This window comes from Palaemon carinicauda, chromosome 7, assembly GCF_036898095.1.
Source record: "Palaemon carinicauda isolate YSFRI2023 chromosome 7, ASM3689809v2, whole genome shotgun sequence".
NCBI classification, from domain to species: domain Eukaryota; kingdom Metazoa; phylum Arthropoda; class Malacostraca; order Decapoda; family Palaemonidae; genus Palaemon; species Palaemon carinicauda.
Genome location: NC_090731.1, coordinates 165,247,178 through 165,272,839, shown reverse-complemented (window position 1 = coordinate 165,272,839; position 25,662 = coordinate 165,247,178). Strand labels below are relative to the sequence as shown.

General features: G+C 36.3%; 1 protein-coding gene and 1 long non-coding RNA gene across 2 annotated transcripts in view; one reads left to right on the top strand and one right to left on the bottom strand.

Annotated features, from left to right (window-relative positions):
* The window catches only part of LOC137644127 (uncharacterized), a 120,092-nt gene extending 99,019 nt beyond the window's left edge, over positions 1-21,073 (top strand). Inside the window, exon 3 of the long non-coding RNA XR_011045138.1 lies at positions 20,818-21,073. This is a non-coding gene — a long non-coding RNA (uncharacterized lncRNA). The remainder of the gene's footprint in view (positions 1-20,817) is intronic.
* Positions 1-25,662, bottom strand: part of LOC137644126 (transmembrane protein 164) — a 105,099-nt gene that overhangs the window by 39,337 nt on the left and 40,100 nt on the right. The window contains exons 3-5 of the mRNA XM_068377098.1: positions 24,450-24,582; positions 22,028-22,144; positions 5,147-5,225 (exon numbers count right to left, since the gene is read on the bottom strand). Of these exons, the coding sequence (XP_068233199.1) occupies positions 5,147-5,225; positions 22,028-22,144; positions 24,450-24,582 (329 nt within the window). The remainder of the gene's footprint in view (positions 1-5,146; positions 5,226-22,027; positions 22,145-24,449; positions 24,583-25,662) is intronic.

Genomic DNA, 25,662 nt, shown 5'->3' with positions numbered 1-25,662 from the left:
ATGCAAGAGGTCCCGGACTAGGTGAACGACAGGCACGAACAGACGAACCCTCGGACGCAACACTGTAACACTTTGCGCATATCACTTTATCACTTCGATTTTCTGTTTTGCACTTATTTCACTGAAATCGAAACTTTTACTGATTTCTACCTGAAACACGCAATTCTACCCTTCATTAAAAGGTAGTAATTGCGAAATCAGTCGTATAATGCAAGCTCATTAATACCAGCAAAAAACAGAAAACATATTTTAAGATTAAAAAATCAGTGGCTGGGAAAGAGACTAAACACTAGTTCATATAACTACGTTTTCAATCTCTCACCGCACATAGCCTGGGGACGAGAATAAAAAAACTAAAAACGTTTTATCCTTCCTCCCCGTACAGCGACTAGGGACGAGAGTAACTCGAGAACAACGTTACCCGCTTGAACGGAACGTTTTCTCTCCTCTCTCTCCCTCCGTCTCTATCTCTCTCTCTCTTTCTCTCTTGATTCCGCACCTAAGAGAAGAGCCCAATTATATTTCGTCAAAAAAACATGTTATTTGACTAAAGGAAAAAACTGAAAGGTTTTTCAAATAAAAAGTTCCTTTAAAATAGAATTTAAAACATTTAAGCTAAGAAAGAATGAACAAAACGTCAGAATCGATTTACTCTTACTGCAAAGTGAAACCGTGATACACTCTCTCTCTATCGTAACGATAGAGCGCATGTTGAACGTCCTGAACGTCAACAACTGCGTAGCATAAATAAACAAAACGTAAGTTCATCTTTGAAAATAGTACGAAGACTATCAAAGAAATTCTTTCATAAAATATTACATTTAAAAAGTTTTAAATCCTTTAAAAGCTAATTACGATATAAAGGGCTCAACGTTGATTAACTTCGGTTTCCAAGTTAGGACCGCCTACTCTCAGGAAAGGTCTATATAAACAAAACATTAAAATTTATTTTTATATGTTTATAATAAATGGAAAGTTAATCGAAGAGGCCTAATAAAGGCGGAGAGATATAAAATATATAGAGGAAAATCTATAACGTGATAAGATAATTACTAAAAGCCTAAACACACTTCCGTCTAAGGGAAGGGTCGGCCATTTAAAAGTGAAAGAAAGTCCATACTCTCTTTGTCACCATAATTAAATTTATCCAAAACGAGTTCAAGATTTAAGATGAAGATAAAACACCTGCATAGCGAAAGCTCAAAACTAGAATAAAGTACTTCACCAATTAGTTGTGAAAAAACTCCAGTTTAGCAACAGCGAGTAAGTACGTCTTGTCGATAGCTCGACAGAGAGAAAATTGAGTCTTTGTTTACATTGAGTACTGGGTATCTGGACGACAGATGGCGCTGTTGGGCACACCCGCAACCTGTGTAGCGATCGCTGGCGAGTTTTTACCGTAGAGTTGTCTGTCGGGCAACAGAGTTGCAGCTATATAATCACCGGCTAAGTTAAATATTGAAAAAGTAATGTTCAGTATTGAACACAAAGTGTACATGTATAATGTATATAGTACATAAATCCTAATGAAACAGATACATAACTTAACAGGTGTTGCTTGACAAACACTTGAGAGAGAGAGAGAGAGAGAGAGAGAGAGAGAGAGAGAGAGAGAGAGAGAATGTGTGTGTGTGTGTGTGTGTGTGTGTGTGTGTGTGTGTGTGTGTGTGTGTGTGTGTGTGTGTGTGTGTGTGTGTGTGTGTGTGTGCAGGGATGGAAACAGTACAAAGCCCAACAGCAAAGAGTTATGAGTGGTTTGAAAAAGTTGGGCTTCATGCAGCAGTCCTAAGAGATGACACCACCAGGATGCACAAGAATCAAAACTTTACTTGAAATACTATGCGGATCTCAATATGTGGAATATCAAAACCGCAAAGACGAAATCTGCAAACAGATAATCTGTTATTTAGCAGCCACTTAAAGCCTACTAACACTATCTTGGGGTTAGGATTAATGACGGTATTACTTCCATGGGTCGGTCTGTGCCCTAAATCTGTGGCCTTATTGGAAGATGTGAAAGAGTAATCACCAGGCAGCAATCTGGTCAAGCAGCAAGGAAATGCATACCAATGGGGAGACCTGCAGAAATTTCTGCTTTGAATGTATGAGTCAAGGCTGTCCCTCCCAGAGGAACAGCAATTGGAAGAGTTATTGAAATAATACACATTTTTTCTTCAAAAACTTAAAGCAAAAGGGTTTTAAAAAGCATTAAGAGTTTTGAAATGTATTTGTCCCTACTTGCCAAACAAAGATTGATGTTAAAAGTACTAGTGAATGATATTCAAGTAAACCCAACAAAACTGATGCGTGCTTTTTCATCAGATGAGTTAGTTGGAGACATCCTTGACCAAAGGGACTTATAACTGTTAGTTGGAGACATCCTTGACCAAAGGGACTTATAACTGTTAGTTGGAGACATCCTTGACCAAAGGGACTTATAACTGTTAGTTGGAGACATCCTTGACCAAAGGGACATATAACTGTTAGTTGGAGACATCCTGGACCAAAGGGACTTATAACTGTTAGTTGGAGACATCCTTGACCAAAGGGACTTATAACTGTTAGTTGGAGACATCCTTGACCAAAGGGACTTATAACTGTTAGTTGGAGACATCCTGGACCAAAGGGAGTTATAACTGTTAGTTGGAGACATCCTTGACCAAAGGAACTTAAAACTGTTAGTTGGAGACATCCTGGACCAAAGGGACTTATAACTGTTAGTTGGAGACATCCTTGACCAAAGGGACTTATAACTGTTAGTTGGAGACATCCTGGACCAAAGGGACTTATAACTGTTAGTTGGAGACATCCTTGACCAAAGGGACTTATAACTGTTAGTTGGAGACATCCTTGACCAAAGGGACTTATAACTGTTAGTTGGAGACATCCTTGACCAAAGGGACTTATAACTGTTAGTTGGAGACATCCTTGACCAAAGGGACTTATAACTGTTAGTTGGAGACAACCTTGACCAAAGGGACATATAACTGTTAGTTGGAGACATCCTTGATCAAAGGGACTTATAACAGTTAGTTGGAGACATCCTTGACCAAAGAGACCTATAACTTTCAGTTGATATCAATTTTTACTTTATAAATACCCTTGAAACTCTTCACCACAAATTCAATTCTAAACAATTAGCAACTTTCCTTGTGAAAGCACGATGTGATAGCTCGGGGCTTGTAAATGTGTTGAGATTGGACCTGGGAAGCTCCACATTTGTCAAATGCTAAACATCCCTGGCCAAGATAAAATTGTTTTTGACATTGATACTGTTTTTAGAATGATTTATTTTTAATTTATTTCCTTATTTCCTTTCCTAACTGGGCTATTTTTCCCTATTGGAGCCCTTGGGCTTATAGCATCTTGCTTTTCCAACTAGGATTGTAGCTTGGCTAGTAATAATAATAATAATGAAAATTAAGATACCCTTTCAGCTCATACCTTTACTGGTGGTTCCTGTGTAGCCTAAATTGACCAGTTTACTGCATCAGCTTATTATAATGAAGATAATTTAGTTTTTGCTCATGTAAAACAAAGCCATTTCTTTGTGTACACAATAATTACTATTGATTATTTCAATATAAATAATTCCAGCAAAAATAGGCATTTGCAACCCATAATATGAAACCCAAATTCAAATGTCACATATTTTAAAAGATAATTTCTATTTTTCCTAACTATACAAACCTGAGTCCTTTAATAGGGGCATAATTTCAGCAAAGCTGGAAATTTGGCTGCTAAGATTTTATACCGACATGTTAGTAGTTATAAGTGAGGCAGAATACTGTGTGGTTTTAAAGATAAAATATACAATGAAAAAGGAGAGGAAATTTAAGGAAATCATAACTTGGAGAATGAAAATAGGAGGGGAAAACCTAAAATAAAGAGCAATGAAATGCATAATATTACAAACTTGTGAAATGCAATTAGTTTATAATATAAAAAGTGCTCCAATCAAGGGAAGAAGTATGGAATACTGTACGTGTCAAAATAGGCGAGTAAACCCCGTCAGCTTGCTAGACCGTGCCCACACACGCACGAGACTAGCGGGCTATACTGCCAATCGCGACGGGATTGGCCTGTCCAGTCAAACATGCTGACAAGATGAGAGGACAGGCTAGTCGCGACGAATTTGTCCTGTTTACCCCCCATACACGTTAAGGACAATTGTGGTCAAATCAGCTCGCCAATCTTCTGTGTGTATGGCCTGCATAAAGCATCTTCTCTCGCTGGATTATCTTAAAAATTATCCGGGTCACTCTGAACTTCCTGGGAACTATTGTACCCACCTCTTCAAGGGAAGCGGGTAGGACCAAACCTCTCTGAGTTGGTGTTAAATTAATTCAAGGTCTCTGCTATTTTATTGGGAAGGGGTGAAGGAGAGGGTTTGGAAGCCTGAGTACTAGAGGAAGGAGAAGTTAACTGAACTCTGACTTCAAGGAAAACCTCGGAGAAGTATTTCGCTTAAGCCTTCTTTTTCCTTCTCTTGTCATACTCAAGCAACTGTGATGACAACCATGATTTACATTCCTTGCATGGCAATAACCCAATAACTCTCTACAGTCACAGCCTAAGCAAGAAGGGCACAATGAATAGGGATCCACTGAGCTCCCGGTCATGAACATTCCACACCTACGTCCAGGAATGCCAGGGTAGGTCCTCAGGCTCACGCATGGTTTCTCCATTGTCAAAAGCAATCAATCACACTGGAAAAAATTTTATTAGCCAAGCTCAGTCATTCCAAGAGTATGCCTATGTACCTCGTTATAAAATCTTCACAGCCGAGTCTCCGGCTTTGTTGAAATCATACAAAATTTCCTTTCGACATATTAATTCTAAGAAGTAATTTAAGTAAAAATATATCATTTACCAAAGATGTTAATCATTTCCATTTAGGAGTCATAATTAAAATAGATAAACTATAAGAAATGTAAATAAAAAACATTCAGTTAAGTCAAGTTTCATGTTTAGCATGTTATTGGAATTTATAAGCCTTAGAATATGGTTGCACAAGAGAAGAAATATAAAGTTTAGATTTTATAACTAAAAATATGCAAGTGCTAAAGCAATTCTTGAATAAAAACATGCACATTCAAAGAAAATTTCAAGCAATCTTACCAAAATGTAAACGAGCACAACTTACCGCCAAGACGTAGTAGGTAATATGGTGTTACAAGCATCATAATATGCTGCACCCAATAAATCTCCACCTCAAAAGGAAGCTGAAAGCATTTAGATTTATAGAATGATTGATATTATATCCATTCCACATAGGATCAAATTCATTTAAAATCATGCATATGTATACGTATAGTCTTACTGCAAAATAAAGCCATTTGTGAGCAAATAGTCAAGATTGAATTTTGAAAGTGAACTAATAATTAAACATTCTGAGTCTTGATAACTTTTAAAAGCATAAAATCTCTTAATGGTGATTATAGAGATTTTATTTTTGGTAAAAAAAACTACCCAATACACTACTATAAGCTTTTATTTGTCCTTATAAGCCAAATAAATATATCTGAATGGAAGATAACCAATAAGATGTGAGAGACAAGGAAATTACTTATTTTAAAGGCTATACAACTGAGTACTGTATTTTGATACAGTAACTTACCACTTTAGCCATGTGCTAGTAATTCTCATACTCAGCATATAAATTTCACTGGGAGATAATTACTTACTTTGGTTTTATTAATTTCCTAGATGAATGTAAAAACAAATATTTTCTGTTATTTTTACAATTCTTCAACTTACCAAAAAACTGAACATAAAGAAAAATACACTTTAACTGATTAGGCTATTTCCTGAATAAAGAAAGGTATTTTAATAAATCATGTATTCACTTAGCTACTTTAACCTTTATTATTACCAGCATGTTAGTAAATGACCAGATGTCTAAGCTCAATATGAGAAAAAAAATCATATACTGTATTCTATTTCTCACAAACCCAAAAACCTGCCATAATAACCCTTACAGTGACAATGAACCTTACCAATTTCCATTGATCTAACAGAAAAGATTTCATCAGGTCATTTTCATAAATAATGGATGAGTTTTGGAGAGAGGAAGACTAAATAAAAAAAAAAAAAAGATGGAAAGAAATGGAATATTACCAGTATTATTCACTATTTCTCTCATCTGATTTTCATAATGCTTCTCTCTCAAAGATTGGGTTAATACCCACATTTACCCTAAAACCGAAATATTTCCTGTTTGCCTTCCTTTTAACAGGCTTAGTTTTCTAATAAAATATTGACACAATCTGGTGATTTACCGCAATAAACTTAGCTGGAGTAGAAAGCAACTCCTTTGGTTTTTCAGTCTCGAAGTCAAAACTAAATTACAGTACTCTCCTCTTGACATCACTGGTCAGTGGGGAGGAAAGACATATACTGGTCATCTACTATTTAAATTTTGTTTATTTTTATGGAACTCCTCTGATGCTTATAATGTGGACTCTCCCACTCTGCTGGAAGTGGGTCAGTGAAGGAAAGATATACGAATGTAAAGTCCTAAAACTATAAACTTATCTAGCACCTGAGACTGACCTCTTAGTCTAGTACCATGGTAAACAGCAATCACCAAACAGTGATATATAACTCAAGCCTTCAGATTTTGTTCCCATATACAGTCCCACTATCAAACTATGCACTGTTATACATTACCCAAAGCCATGTATGGTATCTAATAAGGGCTAACTCTATACCCTAATTAAATTTGCACAGTGAAAATAAGATTCTCATTTATACATCCCCCGCAGCTAGCACCTACAGCCCAGCAATCTTCATAAGAAAACTAGGTTTCTCCAAGATAATGCTGAATGAAAACTGACTTGGTATGCCATTGAACTGCCAGACTCTTTCCAAAGTAAGACTTCCATGAGCTGCCAGACTCTTTCCAAAGTAAGACTTCCATGAGCTGCCAGACTCTTTCCAAAGTAAGACTTCCATGAGCTGCCAGACTCTTTCCAAAGTAAGACTTCCATGAGCTGCCAGACTCTTTCCAAAGTAAGACTTCCATGAGCTGCCAGACTCTTTCCAAAGTAAGACTTCCCCAGAAATTAAGTAGCTGCACTGCTTCTATCATGAACCCTAAACTTCTAGTCTTTCATCTGACATAGATCAAATTCTTTCTATGCCTGTGACTAAATGAATTTGGAGAAATATGTAAAGGACCTTTTTGAAGACAATAGGGGTGAGAGAAAAGATTATGCATTCCCATGAATGGCCCAGACTTACTAGATGAGGAAACAATGTTATTAGAAATTTCAAAAAGGGAACACCACCATGGGTAATGACGTGACATTTGAAATGATATTAGCAAGTGGGGATTTTGGAATGAGAAAAATTGTCGAGTTAGCTAAGCGCATATAAGACACAGGGTACATTCCAAACGAGATGTATAAATCTATTTTCATAGCAATAACTAAGAAACCTGGTGCAATAGAATAAAGTGCAGTAAAGGTAATTAATTATAACTATTAGCTTAATTAGTCTGATTATAAACATTATACAGAAAGTAATTTCAAACAATAAAAAAAGTTAAAACTAGAAATTGCAGAACAGTATGGTTTGATTAAGGGAAAAGGAACTAGAAATGCTATTTCTATCAAAAGAATAACAAAAAATCTATTAAAATGCAAAAGCATGTGTATATGTGCTTTATTATGAAAAAGCATTTAATAAAGTGAGGTACTGAGATATAGAAATCCTGCAAAGATTAAACCTAAATAGTAAGAAAATCAGACTCATTACCAACTTATACTAGAGTCAACATTGCTAGTAATCTGACATAAAGGATGAAAATATAAAGGGAAATTAACCTGAAAAAACATAATACTGTCGGCATGTAAAGGATTAGTACTCAAGGAGTCAATATAAAAAAAATTGTTATGCAAATAACACAGTAATCATTGCTGACACTGCAGAAAAGATATGACTTCTGGATACAGTGAACAAAGTGTATGAAATAATGGGACTTGGAATAAATATTAGAAAAACTGAAGTGGTAGCGACACCCAAGACCTCAGAACCCCTAATATGCAACATAACAATAAAAAGTGAAATAATAAAGCAATCAAACAACTATCTTCACCTGGGTAGTATGACTTAGGATGGTAGAGCAAAACAAGAAAGAGGAGAATCGTGATAACCAAAAAATACCTTTAAAAATATGAAAAATCTACTGACAAATAGAAATGGAGCACAAACAAGAATTAGAGCTTTTAAGAACATAAGTGTGGTCCACCCTTATGTATGGGTCAGAGAGATGGACAATAACGAGAGCCGAGAAACAAGCTACAGTAAATACAACAGAGATGTGGTTTTACAGGAGAATGCTCTGAATATCTTGGAGGGACACAGTAACTAATGAGGAGGTAATGGCAAGACTTAGGAGTGCAGAGAGCAATGGTAAAGGAAATATGAAAGAGAAAACCGAGTTTTGTTGGGCATGTCATAAGAAGAGAGTAAATAGAGCACTTAGGTCTCAGTGGGAGAATAGAAAGATCAAAGGAGAGGCAAAGGACAAGGTACATGGACAGTATTGTGGTGGGCTTGGAGGGTAATTATACACCGAATCAAATATACAAATGGCTAGAAACTAGGAGAGATGGAGGTGACTGACCGCCAACTTCCAGGACCTGCCACTTTAGTAAGCACTGTACGTTTATTGACATATAGGTAATAAAACCATTTTAACCTTATTTATTATTAGCATATCCTCACAATAAAAAGCAAATTAGAGGAGTCATTCTATAATATAATATAATAAATTTTTCTATACTGATTTTGTCGTCAGCTAATTTCAAGCTACCATTATCGAGGATATGCGGACACATAAATAACAATCCCTCATCAGGCTGGGAGGAGAGAAGAGGCAAAGTCCCCTTTTGTTAATTGAGGAAGTGCCTTGGTAAATAGAATAGATTCTTAATATAAACTTCCAAATTTATTCAAAACTTCTTATAATAAACACTGAAGAAATACAGTACCAATACAATATATTATAGACTACCACAGTTTTCAGAGAGTTTAATAAAAGCCATTAGTATCCTTAGTTGTCAATTGGATGTGTTAACCCTTTTAGCCCCAAAGGACGTACTGGTACGTTTCACAAAACTCACCCCTTTACCCCCATGGATGTACCAGTACGTCCTTGCGAAAAAATGCTATAAAAAATTTTTTTTTAATAGTTTTTATACTTTTAAAAAATTCAGGCATTTTCCAAGAGAATGAGACTAACCTGACCTCTCTATGACAAAAATTAAGGCTGTTAGAGCAATTTAAAAAAAATATACTGCAAAATGTGCTGGGGAAAAAATAACCCCTTGGGGGTTAAGGGTTGGAAATTTCCAAAAAGCCAGGGGGTAAAAGGGTTAATGCATTCATTTGTTGTGATTGGCGATAAAACAAACAAAACAATAATTTTTCTTTTAGGCATTGTGTGTAGGAAAAAATTCTATAAAATCATCTGCTTTTTTGTTTATTTTGAATTTCTAGGATATAATAAGTTAAATAGAATTTGTAATAACATCACATTCAAATAACCAAAACCTACTCCATACACAGTTTGTACTACAATTCAAGTCATCTTATACTACAGTAAATTAAAAAAAAAAAATGCCTTAATATTTTACTGTGTCTTACCTAAAGGTAATCTTTTACAACAAAATACACAGGATTACATTTATTTAAAAATTAAGAGGTCTAGTATAAAATTTTTTTTATCTATTTTGATTTTAATTGTTGGGAAAGAAGTACGTTATTTCTGAGATTGTGTTTTCTAGCACTGTATTCAGTTTGTTTTGAATAGGATCACGATTACAGTGATTTTTTTTTTTTCTGAGTTTCATTTGATTTATATTCTTTAAATATGCAATCCAAGGGTGACAAATTAAAGCATGTTAATTTCAGCTGTTATTTTGATATTAACCCAGGTAGAATCAGGTAAAGAAAAATGTGTTGCGCGTACACAGTAGTCCTATATACAACTTGATATGTTTCTTCTATGCTTCAAGAAACACTTTCAATATAAGCAGTTCCCCTATTAGTCTGTTATTGCGAGGTTCGACAGTACAGTAGGGTCCCGAATTAAGCGTGTTCGAATTACACGATTCCCCTTATCCGCGATCGCTATTTTTCAAAAATAAATTTTCTGTATCTGCGAGGCTGTTCAAAGTTCGCGAGTCAAGCACTACAAAATGTATCAAATCTATTGTCTTTTTAAGTATATTGGTAGCCCTAAATACGGTGATTTATAATAAATGTTACAAAACAATATTAACATTACATTTCATTAACATAATTTCATAATGAATAGCCTATTTAAGGATAAAATTCCACATCAACAATGAAATCAACTGTTAACTGTGCGAGTCCAGCTGACAAAATGTAAACAGAAATGTGGTTATGTTCTCGGCAATCTTTATCTTTCTCCAACCTTACGATAATTGTAATGGTAGTGTTAATGATGGTATATTAAAGCATTATTTTTGTTTAGTACAGTATATTTAAAAGCCTTATTTTTTCCTCTGGGCGTTCAAGGTTTTCACGAGTAGACTGGGTTCGTTTATCGGCAGTGAATAGCCTAAACTTCGGTAATTAGTCGTCAATATTTTGTCATATTTTAAACAGTATACATTTGATTTGCAAACATTGGTTTTGTAGAGTAGACGGTAAAATAAAATCTAGAGAGAGAGAGAGAGAGATTTGATGGCAGAAATCCCCCTCTCTCTCTCTCTCTCTCTCTCTCTCTCTCTCTCTCTCTCTCTCTCTCTCTCTCTCTCTCTCTCTCTCTCTCTCTCTCTCTCTCTCCGTAAGAAATAAAACCATAGTTCACATATGGCAACTTGAGTTTAAGAATGAAATTAACATGAATATTGTTAGTTGTGGCGATCAATTCCTCGCTTCAGGGGGTACACGAAACAAAAACACGACATTCAATTACAACAGCTGATTCTCTCTCTCTCTCTCTCTCTCTCTCTCTCTCTCTCTCTCTCTCTCTCTCTCTCTCTCTCTCTCTCTCTCTCTCTCGTTATACAATACTTACAAATAGATGAAGAAACGAAAATCGGTTTTCTTGAAGTGTCAATTAAATACAAAACGAAAAAATTATACCGTGTATACATCCATTTCAATCATAGCTTAAAATACAGTAACCGATTTCGTCCGCAAACCACTATTTTTTAGGAAACACCATTCTATTCCAGAAAATTTTTACTCTTTAAATGTCAATTGCGCTATAATAAAACATGTACTTATGCTGTTAAATTTCGGGTGTGTTTTAAAAATCGAGTATTGCTAACTTATTTTTGTTTTACTTTTGGCTGTGATCACATCAGCTGATGTCTAGCTTCAGCGCGAATACAATAACAAAGAATTGTTTACACCATTTCTTAACTTATTCAAACCATCTATACAGTTAATATTACATAAACACCAATGTGTTATAACCTATCATATTTATTGTTTAGTACTTTAAAACCATCCCTCTCTCTCTCTCTCTCTCTCTCTCTCTCTCTCTCTCTCTCTCTCTCTCTCTCTCTCTCTCTCTCTCTCATCGAACGTTATAGCGGTAACCTAATTGTTTGGTGACTTTAAAAATAGGCCTAGTACTTTCTTCTTTTACCTTTTTTGCATATGGATCCATAATTGAGGTGGGTACAAGTTGACTTATAACTGAAGTTAGGAAAAGTATTTTGGATATGGAAAGGATAATTATCTTTCGTTACAGTTTAGAATTATCGTAAGTTATCACTCTGTCATTAGCGGCAGTTTGCTATTGTGGATTAAACGCATAAGGAAAAAAAAAAATTTCCAGCTTTGCTACGAATTTAGGAATTTATATGGATACGGTAAGTAAAATATTTGTAATAACATAATGTTTACTAAATGTTTGTAATATCATTAGTTATGACTTAGATCATGTGTGTTTAATGCATTCGTTTGTTTATTATGATCGAAGATGGAGCGTAAACAAATGGAAGGTTTCCGTTTCAGGCGGCATCATAAAGAAAAACATTTCATAAATGGCATTCATTTCATTTATTTGAAAGTTCTAATAAAAAATAATTAGAACATTGGTAATAACAAATTCAACATATAATCTATACTTGGTAAAATTGCTGTCAATTCAAAAACACAGATGTATAAATGCGTCTGTTTCTTCGTTGTGATCAGAGATAAACGTAAACAAAACATTGGTTGTCGTTTTCTATTGTGCTTTTTAGCGTGTTTAGGAAACGCATGATATAAAATCGCCTTTATTTTGATAATTCTGGATTTTCAATCATACAACAAGCTAGTCTATAGAGTGATGGTTTTGCTATTCACCAGTTGTATTATACAATAGATATGACAAACATTAAAATTTGTCTGTATTTTGGGTTGTGTTATAACGGGAAATATATGGTGTTTACACCTATCCTGGTTGTAATTTTAACCATTTTTCAAGTTATTAGAACTTTAAAGTATATTAAATGTTTTATTTATTTACAAGAACAATTTGATATTATAAAGAAATACAGTATAGTACAAAGAAAGTATTGGAAATGGGTAGTAAACACATTTGAATAGGCAAATTGCTGGTTGCCATGGCCGCAATGGAATTATTTCTGTTAGTTGTGTTTCGAAATTCGCGATTTTCCATTTACACGAGGTCATTAATCGACCAAATTCTCGCATAATTCGGGACCCTACTGTATATCGTTTCAATATATATATTTGGTGATCTCAACTGGTTCTTCCATGAAATTAATGACAGCTTCAATTTCTATTGGTTATATAAAGGCAAAATTCTGGGATTGAAACGTAGGAAAACAGAGGTGTTTGTTAATCTTGTCAAAATATTCCGTTTTGACTAAAATCTTTCAATTGATTTACACAAGTATAAACTTACAATTAGGGACTAGCCATTAAAGACAGATATTAATCAATGCAATATCGCAATTGTTTTCAAGTAATTTGTATTTTTCCTAGTTATACAAACCCGAGCCCTTTATCAAGGGTATAATTTTGGTAAAAGCTGGAAACAGCCATTGCAGAAATTAATGGGATGCTTGCAGCTACCGGTAGAAGACAGGGAAAGACCAAACCCTCAGCAAGCACACCTAGCCTTCATTTTGATTTTGCATGGGGACTTGCGAGGTGGATGCGGCAAGAAGTGAAACCTAAAGGACTCCAGTTTGTATGCTAGACAAACAACAAATTACTTATAAAATTTGTTATTTGTTCCTATGTGAATACAAACCTTGTCCTTTAGCAGGTCATCCTTAGGAAGGAGGAAGTCTCTCTAACAAACCGGGATTGCGATTCTCAGTCCTGGTTGGAGAGCAGAGCAAAGGATCCCTGCATCCTGTGAACCAGGTTTAAAAGAATCGCCTTTTATCACTGACACTGAGAGGAGCTTCTGTTGACGAAGGTAGATGAGATAATTGGCTATTAGTTGCAGAGAGGCTCCGACCGGAGAAATACTCATTCTAAAACAAATGAAAGAGGAGTCACTTTGCTTGGTAGAAGTCTGCGGAAAATCTATGCAAGTATCGAGACATTTCCTGTGCCATCTCACAAAAACTTTCGCTCGAAGGAGATGCTAGCTAAGTCTCAACCCGTGAAGTGACGAATGTCACCAAGTTGTAGTACCTATGCAGTAGGGCCTGACAGAGTAGGTTGGGCTATAGTGGTAACTCTCTAGGTGACAGGAAAGCGAGTACATCTATATTGTTCTACGGATGTTGAAAGGCATCCTCTAGAGCCACTGACAAGCATAAAACTGGGGCGTTTTTTTCAATACGCTGAGAACCTCTTCAAAGTCAAAAACTTCTATACCTCTACTATATTATCATTCCTTCCATCTACCAAGGCATTTACCCCAATTTTGGGGGGTAGCCGAGATCACAAAAAAAAAAAAAAAAAAAACTAAAGGGGACTTTTCTTTGCTCCTTCCAGCCTGACGAGGAATTCAGCAGAGTTTTTTGGTACTGCAAGGGTGCCCAGCACATCCTTCCCCATTATCCACCACAAATGAAGCTTCATATGCTGAATCCCCCATTGCTGCTACCTCAGCACTTACCAAGGCAACTAGAGGAAGCAGCAGCACCTACTGGAACTGTGTCACAATCGCTCGCCATTCATTCCTATTTCCAGCACGCTCTTTTCCCTCTCACATTTATCCTTCTATCACCAAGAGCTTTCTTCATTCCATCCATCCACCCAAATCTTGGCGTTCCTCTTGTACTTCTCCCATCAACTCTTGCATTCATCACCTTCAGCAAACAAACATTTTCGACTTCAACACATCCACTCTGGCTGCTGAATCATTTCTTACTTTCATTCCTAACCCTCACTACTTCGTTCCTAACCCTATCTAATTGAAATACACCAGCAATACTCCTCAGACACTTCATCTCAAATACATTTAATTTTTGTCTATCCGTCACCTTTATTCCCACAACTCCGATCCATACATTATAGTTGGTACAATCACTTTCTCATACAGACATTCATTCCTAACCCTCTATTCTTTACCACTCCCTTCACTGGCCCCAACACTTTACATCTTTCATTCACTCTTGACATACATCTGCTTCCACACTACCATTTACAGCAACAACAGACCCATTATTTTTATTGTTATTATTATTATTATTCATCTGTGGTGGATAATGTGGGAGGGTGGGCTGTGCCACCCTAGCAGTACCAGCCAAACTCAGTTGAGGCCCTTGACAGGCTGGAAGGAACGTAGAGAGGAGACGTCCCCTTTTTTGTTTCATTTGTTTGATGTCGGCTACCCCACAAAATTGGGGGAAGTGCCTTGGTATATGTATGTATGTATTATTATTACTGTATTACTAGCTAAGTTACAACTGTAGTTGGCAAAGCAGGATGCTATAAGCCCTGGGGCTCCAAAAGGGTAAATAGCCCAGTGAGGAAAGGACATAAGGAAACAGACAGAATAGTGTGCCTCAGTGTACCTTCAAGCATGAGAATTCTAACCCAAGACAGGGGTACAGAGGTTATGGCCCTTCCCAAAACTTAACAACGATGGTTTGATTTTGAAGTCTCCCTCTACAAGAGCTGTATATGATAGCTAAAGAGTCTCTTCTACCCCTTACCAAGTAGAAAGTAGCATGAAGGAGCAATTTCATTCCTATGACTTGTCCCTGGCGACAGCTCGTCAGAGATTACATTCTTCTTGCCTGGAATGAATCTTGTTGGAATGCTTACAGCACCAGGAGTGCTGCCCGTACTTTCAACAGGATATGCAATCGCTTTTCTTTTTCAGACCAGCAACCAGAGGTGGTCTGGCTCCTCTGGTGCTCGCCACATCTGTGAACAGCAGAATTTTAAGAGGAGGACGCTCCAGAAGAGTCCACTTGATGAGGTTTAGGTCTTCTAGCCACTAGGCTAGATCGTCCCAAATCTCTTGTTCCACCAGAAAAAGATGGTGTGGGGGATCACTGGCAGCTGGCCATTGGTGTTTTCGACACCACTGAAGGGGCACCAATGGAAACACCTAAAAGAAACAAGTTTCTCCAAACACGAGAGACGTCCATATAGCTGTAGCCTTTGTTAAGTCTTTATTTCTTGTTGGTTAAGAAAAGATCTCGCTACTTTCCTGAGCATGCTGAAATGATATTGCGGTTCACTTATCCCTCCCTCAGTACATTGCAGATTTATAAATATAATATTTGTAAGTCTATATTACAGACTCCTTTTTATGTTGCAGGTTTCTGAACGTATATAAGTTTTATATTCTTCGTATCTTAATTACAGTAGTAAATTTCAGCACTACTGTTCCATATTAGTAAAACATTGCAATATCCCATAATGTGTGAGCCCCAAATATTATTTTATCATATATCTCATGCATTATGCAAGTTCATTTTTGAGACCAAACTTAATAAACTAACTTCTTTTTCTCCATCTCTGTACAGTGATACCTCGGTAGTCGAACGACTCTATACTCGAACAATTCGGAGTTCGACCAAAATTTTCGAGAAATTTTTGCTGCGGTGCTCGACCAAAAATTCGGTACTCGACCAGCCGAACACGTGACGACCGCATGGGCTTTGTGATGATCGCGCCATCTCGGCCACTCTCGCTTGTTCGGGAAGCATCAGTTCTCTCGAGAGCGTCACTCAGACAACGCGCGATCAGCATTCGTTGTGATTTAGTGATTTTCAGTGCTTTTAATTGCTTTTTTAGCTTTCATAATGAGTCCCAAGAAAGTAATGAGTGTTAAGGGGAAGGAGAAGAGGAAAACAGTGCGAACAACGATCGAGTTGAAGAAGGAAATTATAGCGAAATATGAGAATGGTGTACGAGTGTCCGATTTAGCGGTAGAATACGGAATGGCGAAGTCGACCATTTCTACGTTTTTAAAGCATAAAGAAATGATTAAGAAGGCGAATGTTGCAACGGGAGTTACGGCGGTAACTAAGCAAAGGCCACAAGTGATTGAGGAGATGGAAAAGTTGCTTTTAATATTTATTAAAGAAAAACAGTTGGCCGGGGAAAGTGTTAGTGAAGCGTTCATTTGTGAAAAAGCGTTGCATATCTATGAAGAATTAGTGAAGAAAAGTCCGAGTACCAGTGAAAGTGATTCATTTACATTTAAAGCGAGCAGGGGTTGGTTTGAAAAGTTTCGTAATAGAACAGGTATTCATCGTGTTACTAGGCATGGGGAGGCAGCTAGTTCGGATCAAATTGCAGCCGATAAATACGTGGGGGAATTCGATCGGTACATAAATGAACAAAATTTGATCGCACAACAAGTCTTTAATTGTGATGAGACTGGGTTATTTTGGAAGAAAATGCCAGCCAATACGTACATTACCAAGGACGAGACGAAGATGCCAGGTCACAAGCCAATGAAAGATAGGCTAACATTGTTGCTGTGTGCAAATGCAAGTGGCGATTGCAAGATCAAACCCTTGTTAGTGTACCACTCGGACAACCCCCGGGTGTTCAAACGAAATAATATTTGTAAAAGTGCACTACCAGTTATGTGGCGCTCGAACACTAAATCTTGGGTCACAAGACAATTCTTTACTGAGTGGATAAACGAAGTGTTTGCCCCCCAGGTTAAGGCTTACCTCATTGAAAAGAGCTTGCCAATGAAATGTCTTCTGGTTATGGACAATGCTCCTGCACATCCTCCAGGTCTCGAGGATGACTTGAAAGAAGAATACAGCTTTATCAAAATCAAATTCTTGCCCCCCAATACTACTCCCATACTCCAGCCCATGGACCAACAGGTCATTTCAAACTTCAAAAAACTCTATACCAAGGCCCTTTTCAGAAAGTGTTTTGAAGTGACCAGTGACACGAAGTTGACCCTAAAGGAATTCTGGAAGGAACACTTCAGCATCCTCAACTCTGTTAACATGATTGACCAAGCTTGGCGAGGTGTGACCTATAGGACATTGAACTCTGCCTGGCGTAAGCTGTGGCCATCATGTGTCACAGAGAGGGAGTTTGAAGGTTTCCAACCAGAGGCGGGTCCAAGCACTGCTACCCCTGTAATTTCTGATGACACTGATGTCGTTGAGGAAATTGTTGTCATGGGCAGGAGTTTGGGGCTTGAGGTCGACAAGGATGATATTGATGAGCTTGTAGAAAGCCATTCTACCGAGTTGACTGTGGAGGAATTGTTGCACCTGCAACAACAACAGCAGCAGGATCTGATTGTGGAGCAGGAATCTTCAGAAGAGGATGAGGTAAGGGAGGATGTTCCAAGTTCTCTCATCAATGAAATTTGTTCCAAGTGGGCAGATGTGCAGGCTTTTGCTGAAAAATACCACCCAGAAATTGCAGTAGCAAACCGGGCAGTGCATATGTTTAATGATAGTGTCATGTATCATTTTCGAAAAATACTGCAGAGGAGGAAGAAACAATTAACAATAGACCAGTTTTTCACAAAAGAAAAGAAAGCTGCTACATCAAAGCCTGTTTCTCCTCCAAAGAAGAGACAAAGAAGAGAAGAAACCCCTGAAATAGATCTGCCCACCCTTTCATTGGAGAGAGAAATAACTCCTGAAGGAGAACTACCCCGCCACATCATGGAAGGGGACTCTCCTTCCAAGCAGTAACCTCCCCCTTCCATCCTCTCCACATCCATCCCTGTATGCCATCGAACCGCTGCTCAAAGGTATGTTCACTACAGTACAGAAAATGGTTTAAAATTGTTTTATTTTAGTACAGTAAATGGTTTAAAATTGTTTTATAGGATTTTCTGACCAATTTCATACACATTTAGATAATTATTGTTGTTTAGGTACACGTTTTATTAATATTTTGGGCCTGTTCGAGTGCTTGGGAACGGAATAGAATATATACCATTATTTCTTATGGGGAAAAAAAATTCGGTACTCGAACAAATCGGAGGTCGAACACGGATCTCGAACGGATTATGGTCGAGTACCGAGGTATCACTGTATTACAAATTCCAGTTCAAGAAGTTAAAAAAGCAAAAGAGAATGATAAAAGTAGCGTATTGTTATTAATGCATACGGCTATAAACAACTGAACAAAAAACAGCCGTGTTCCTTGTATTTCAACTCTCATATGATAGTACAGTAAATGATTACTGTAGTTGTTACAAATGACGTTAAGTAGCATATGACCATTATATTACATTATACCTTTTGGAAAGTGTTGACGGTAGTCTAGATCATCTTAGAACATAAACAAAGGGAAAGACTTACATTTGCTGTGTTTTTATTTCATAATATGATACTAAAATGTGCATACAGTATTACAGTATAATCATCATTATTGGATACAGTTAAGTGAAAAATTAATATTATTTAAATCCTGTTTATTTTGAATACAGCTGTATTTTTCTACCACAGTAAATTGACATATGGTTTGGTCAACAACGTGGCCTAGCCAAGCAGTACATATGCTGGGATAAAAATGTGAAAACAAAAAAAAAAGTTAGTTTATTATACTTTGGTCTCAAAAGAGGAACTCACATGATAAATAAGATATGTGATAAAAACACTTATAGGTGAATTTTTAGGGGTCACACATTATGCAATATTGCAAGTGTTACACTAGTATATACAGTATTACTGTAATTTAATTAATTAATTTTAAACTCAAAAATGACTCTTTAACAACAACAAAAATCATTCAAATATGAAAAAATAAAACTAATCTGCCTTCAGAATCCTGCAATATGAGGGAGTCCGCAAAATAGATTTACACATATTCATAAAGCCACAATGTACTGAAGGAGCGACAAGTGTACCACAATCACACGTGGGATTACTATACAGTAATACCTTGACATACTAGTTTTCCGAGATATGAGTCGTCACTTGGTCTATCTATTGCTTTGTTATGCAAGCAACTATTTGAGATACGAGTTTGAGACGCCGCTGCTAGATGGCGTAGTGAGCAGTGATGACACGGTGTCCCCCAGCCTCCAACATATTCTCTTTCTTTGCTCATCACGTACCTTGTGCTCATGGTTTCTTGCCTCGTGTTTTGTGAGAATTTCTTACTCTAGCTTTCCTTTAATTATCACTCCTAAGAGGTTAATTTACAATGCAGAGGAGGAGGAGGATGATGTCCATGGAATTGAAACGTCAAATAATCAACAAACATGAAGAAGGTGCGCCTGTGAAGGACTTGGGTAAGACGTATGAACGTTAAATTTTGAAGCAGAATCTCTCTAGGATATAACACCAGCCGAAGGTGTTAATATAATTTCAAAGCTCAAACATCTCTCCATAAAAGAAAATTAAATAAAAATATAAAAAAAAAAAAAATAAAAAAAAAAACAAACGTCAAGTAGCATGTAAGTTTAGGGTTAAATATGTATTGTTAATGATAACAAAAAACAAGCCTTCGATCCCCCTATGTTAATCTCCACTCCGACAGCGTCTTCGATAGCGCAAGTCGTCATGTTTCCAACGTTGTTATTATTACTTGCTAAGCTACAACCCTAGTTGAAAAAGCAGGATACTATAAGCACAGGGGCTCTGACAGGGAAAATAGCCCAGTGAGAAAATGAAACCAGGAAAAATAAAATATTTTAAGAATAGTAGCATTAAAATTAATATTTCCTATATAAACTATAAAAAACTATAACAAAACAACGAAGAGACATAAGATAGAACAGTGTGCCCAAGTACACCCTAAAGCAAGAGAACTCTAACCCAAGACAGTTGAAGGCCATGGTACAGAGGCAATGGCACTACCCAAGACTAGAGAACAATGGTTTGATTTTGGAGTGTCCTCCTCGAAGAGCTGCTTACCATAGCTAAAGAGTCTCTTCTACCCTTACCAAGAGGAAAGTGGCCACTAAACAATTACAGTGAAGTAGTTAACCCCTTGAGAGAAAAAGAATTGTTTGGTGATCTTAGTGTTGTCAGGTGTATGAAGACAGAGGAGAATATGTAAAGAATAGGTCAGACTATTCGGTGTTATGTGTAGGAAAAGGGAAAGTGAACCGTAACCAGAGAGAAGAATCCAATGTAGTACTGTCTGGCCAGTCAAGGACCCCATAATTCTAGCAGTAGTATCTCAACAGGGACACTGTATTAAACCTTTTTATATCTTTGCATACTCCTATTATGTTTTATACAATATTTGTTACTTAAAAGAATTTTTTTATTTTACAGTAAATTATATTTTGATATCCATTCTTTTTAAAACAGCAATAACTAATATGGTCTGAAAATTAATGTGCTATTGTTTAAAGCTCTCAATTATTTCAATTGCACTATTTATTAAGATTTAGGTTGACTGCATGCTAGTAACCCTCTTATTCTAATATGCAAATTTTGTCAATCTTTCCAGGGATGGAACCCTTTCTCAAGTACCTGACAGTCAGGCTAAACATTAACCACATCAGAATTCCTTGAAATTTATTTACGATACCATAGTTTGAAAAAAGAAATAAATATTTTTAACATAATGTGTGATTAATGTTTTAATCTACACAGCAAAGTACCTGCATCCTGTATTTATGCATGTTGGATGTTGACTTTTTTTTTTTTTGAGACATTCAAACACCTTGTAAATATGGAAATAAATCTATTGAAATAAAACAGTAATTGTTTCCTATCACTAATTCAGGTAGTATTCTGTCTAATTAACGCAAATTATATGAGTCAGTCATAAACTGTAATGTAATTTTTTGAATGGTATTATTTTTGTTGACCTAAGTCGGCTATAAAAGGCTGGAATATATTTCATGCAGCCTTTAAAGCCAACAATATATTCACCCTCTCCATTTAATACAGCACTTAATCAATCTACCGAGCAAAAATGTAGTACTATAGTCCATTTCTTTTAGCGATGCATATTTGCACCGACTCGCAGCGGTGCCCTTTTAGCTCGGAAAAGTTTTCGGATCGCTGATTGGTTGGACGAGATAATTCCAACCAATCAGCGATCACGAAACTTCTCCGAGCTAAAAGGGCACCGCTGCGAGTCGGTGCAAGTATGCATCGCTAAAAGAAATGGACTATAGTTATGTTTAGTACAGCTATTACCATTTCAAGTTAACAGTCATTTATACGGGTTGTTTTTCAGTTGCATAACAAGCAAAATGCATAACAAGATATGAAAACTACACGGCAGCAGATTCTGAAAATCACCCTGAAAAACTTTCAAGACAGCAACACTAGGAGTTTTCCAAGAAAATTAAGGAGTTATAGATATGGCCAAAGGTTTTCTTATAAAAATCAAAGATCTCCAACTAATCAAAATTGATTTAGACTTGAAAGGTGTGATCTGCATCTTCCCAAAACTTTTCTAGTAACTAAGTCACTGTTATATCTACTTAGCATACCAGACTGCTTTCCATGTCTCAACATCCTACTCTTTCCCAAATGTGCCAGCAGCAACTAGCCAACTAAAAAAAAAACTTAGGATGGTTAAGTTTCCAAATGATATCAAGAGGAAAAAAAAAGTAATGAAAACATGCCTCTAAACTAATTTCTGGAAGTGCACAAATGGTATCTAACATCAGATAAATGAAAGAAAATGGCATAAAGTTACATACCAGTCTCGAGTTTGTGACAGGGAACAACAGAGCAAGCACTGCTCCATTCAAAAAGTTAAGATGAACTCTGAAGACTGTTGTCACAAACTGGCTAGGTGGCGCAGCCAGGAGATAAATCTGAAAAGGATATTGAATGAGGTATATGATGTTAACAATGACAGATAAAAAGATTAAGATAGGGACATGGAGTTTTTATTACAAATAAGATATTCAGCTTACTACAGAAACTGAACAATATTGTAAACAGTACAAGGGTACCTTAAAATACAACAGAACTACAGTATGTGGAAAGGAAATATTTAACAGGAATACCAATATTAAAGAATCTGCAAAATTGGCCACTGTAATAGCAATTTTTGGAATAATATGTCAATTTGACAAACAAAATCATGTTACCAAATTAAGAAAAAAAGAATTTTGATAATAAAATTTATTTCTATACTCACCTTTTTGTTCACATTGCTTTTGTCTTTGGAAGCTTGGTATGTTGACGTTACCGCTTAAAAACAAAAAATTTTCCCATTTTCTTTCCTTTTTTATACATGTATACTAATGTGTTTAGTGAACTCATGAGACTTGCATGCGTCTGACAACAATAACAAGCTGCAAATGTCGTACCCACTTTATTAGTCCCAAAGTCTAAATAATTCCATATCTCTTGCAGAGAAATAACAAATATTAAAATTTTTTTATTTCAATGCACCTCCCCAAATGCTCACATTGCTGATTCCCACACTTTAGAGGTGGTGGATAGCCAGTGAAGGAAAGAGACATGGCATTTAGTTTTGCCTAATGGTTTAAAAAATATTCTAGACTCAATTTTTGGGTACTCTAAACTCCAGGTTGTCATTTCTAAATATTTCTTTAACATCTAATTACAGTCAACTCTCGTTAGTCGCAATTAATTAGTTTATGAAAATGGCCGCATGTGCTAAATTCGCTCATACGAAACTAATTTATCTCCATAAGAATACATGGCAAGTCTGTCTAATGTGGATCCCAAGTCCTAAACATTTTAATATTTTAACTAAATGCACTGTATTTTACCTGAAGTAACTAACTGTATCAACTATGCATCATTATATTTAATAATCCCGAGTTTAAGAATGAAATTAACGTCACTATTTCGTGAATTGTAGTGGGCAATTAATGGATTCATATCAGTGAAAGAAACAAACCAAAAACAGGGCATTTGACAGGATTAAAAAAGAAACTATAAGAGAGATTACTCGAGAGCCATATGTAGATGAGATCATGGTTTGGGCATGCTCTTCGCACTCCCAATAGAGATTAATTCACTAAATATTTCACTAAGCTCCATAAGGCACTAGAAGAGTTGGAAATCCAGGCCTACATGGCTGAGAACTATGAAACGTGAAGTGGAAGATGATGAGTGGAGAAGTATTGAATTAAAACCTCATGATACAGACGACTGGCAAAATCTAACAGAGGCCCTTTGCGTTAATAAACGTAGGAGGAGATGATGGTGATGATGAATATGTGGGACGCCCTTATACTGTCCAAGTTCGTCTGTTGTACATTGATACACAAGTCCCGGGGAGGGAAGAAAATACACTTTCTTTGACATTTTATATGTCATACTGGATTCCCTGTTTTAACTTCTAACATGAAAGTTCTTGGGGACTACACAGCATTCTAACCACAAATATTATAACCTGTATCATAGAAAATTGTAGATTTGGATGATTTCTTAATTCTTTTGCATAGAAACACCGTGTCCCAACCACCATGTGGACCAATAGATGTAATGAGACTCAGGTGTCCCTCTCTTTCTATGGAGTTTAATTTAATATTACCAGACAGTACTTGTCCACCAAAAATGTGCATACAAAGGGAAATTTTTGTTCGCAGACCGATACAATAGTCTTGTACAAATTTGAAATTCCATGCTTCAATACTGATTTGCATGTATTCCAAGTTACTCATAAGCCGAGGTATTACTGTACAGTATATCAATACTGTACTTAACTAACTACCTTGGTACCAAGGTCAGTCTGTGTCTACCTTTAAAGCTAGTCAAAGATCCACACAGACCATTTCTTTTTTTTTTAAATATTTCATAAGCCAGCACTTCACAGCCTGTAGCAATCTGAATATTGGGTGAGATCACAGTTGGAGCCCTTGGGCTTAGAGCATCCTGCTTTTCCAGCTAGGGTTGTAGCTTAGCTAGTAATAATAATAATAATAATAATAATAATAATAATAATAATAATAACTTCAAATGAAAGTCATTATACAGCACTCATTCTTTTCTTCTAATGTACAGTGATGCTATACGACGTCGTGTGAAAATAAATCCTTGATTTCAAAAATTACTACTTGAAAAAGGGACATTATTTTAGGAATACAGAATCTTTTTTACATTGATAAAAACAGTGAATACAGTACAGTATTACAGTACCTGAATTGCTGTAGTGACATGACAAGGATTTAACAAGTATATAAGCTGTTTTGTTGCAAACTTGAATCCTGTTTCTATGCCAAAAACCATGGAAACTAGCACCAACAAAGCTCTCTTGCCTCCACGATCCTTCCTGAAAAAAAAAAAAAGTTTACCTAGATGAATTTACAAAAAAATGTACATATGGAATCTATCTTTCTAAAAAGAGAAAGCTAAGTTTCCTTTTTAATAAAAACCCATAAATTATAGCCATTTTGTTTATCATTAAATTTTCCTTAGGTTAACTACAAAGGGAAAAGAGTATCAAGTGCACCTGTGCAGTAAGAAGTGTTTAATCTAGACAGACAATTTCGTTCATTTGCTGGGTACTAACCCTTATAGATATGAAATGTGGGATAGAAATGAGGGCACTTTAGTATAAGTTATTGGCTTGTATTAGAAAATAAGATTACTTTGTATTTTATGAAAATTTCACTCTTTAATAATATAACCCATAGGCAAGGAGGACTACAGCTCCTAAATCTCAAAATGCTATACATACATAAAAGTTTGGAATTGACTGATAACATGAGATTATAGCTGAAGACCACAAACATTTTTATAGAATGCTAATAGTGTTTGAAGCATTCAACTCAGTAGTACATTTAGCAGATTCTCAGAGTGCAGGGTTGATGGTATAAACTGTATATCTTAACATCTTTAGGATATACATTACAATCACATGACTAAGAATTTATGCCTTATGTATCAACACGATTAAATTAACCTTGAAGACAATGTCACAGGAATGGAGAATGAGATGGAGAGTGATAGGTAACGACTACTCCTCCTGACTTAGATCCATCGTAACAGAGGACATTATACCTTAGTGGTAAAATATTCCCCAGAGTATAAACACGACAAATCTAGAGTTAATTCGTATTTTTTTAAACTATACAAAACTTCATCCTTTACCATAAGACAGATAATAGCACAGCTGGAGAACATGGCAATTAAAACATTTATAACAAAGTGCAAACAGGTGGCTGGTAATTACCTAGCCGGGAGTGGGGAACGCTCACCCCTCTGCTTGCTCACTGAGTAGTCACTTTGATTTCAGTTGGGATTTCTTAGGGGTTGGTGATGGCGGGAAGGTATGAATAAAGGACTGAGGTTTATTTAGTTAGGAAATATACGAATTACTTCCAAATTCGTCATTTGTTACGGTACAAAT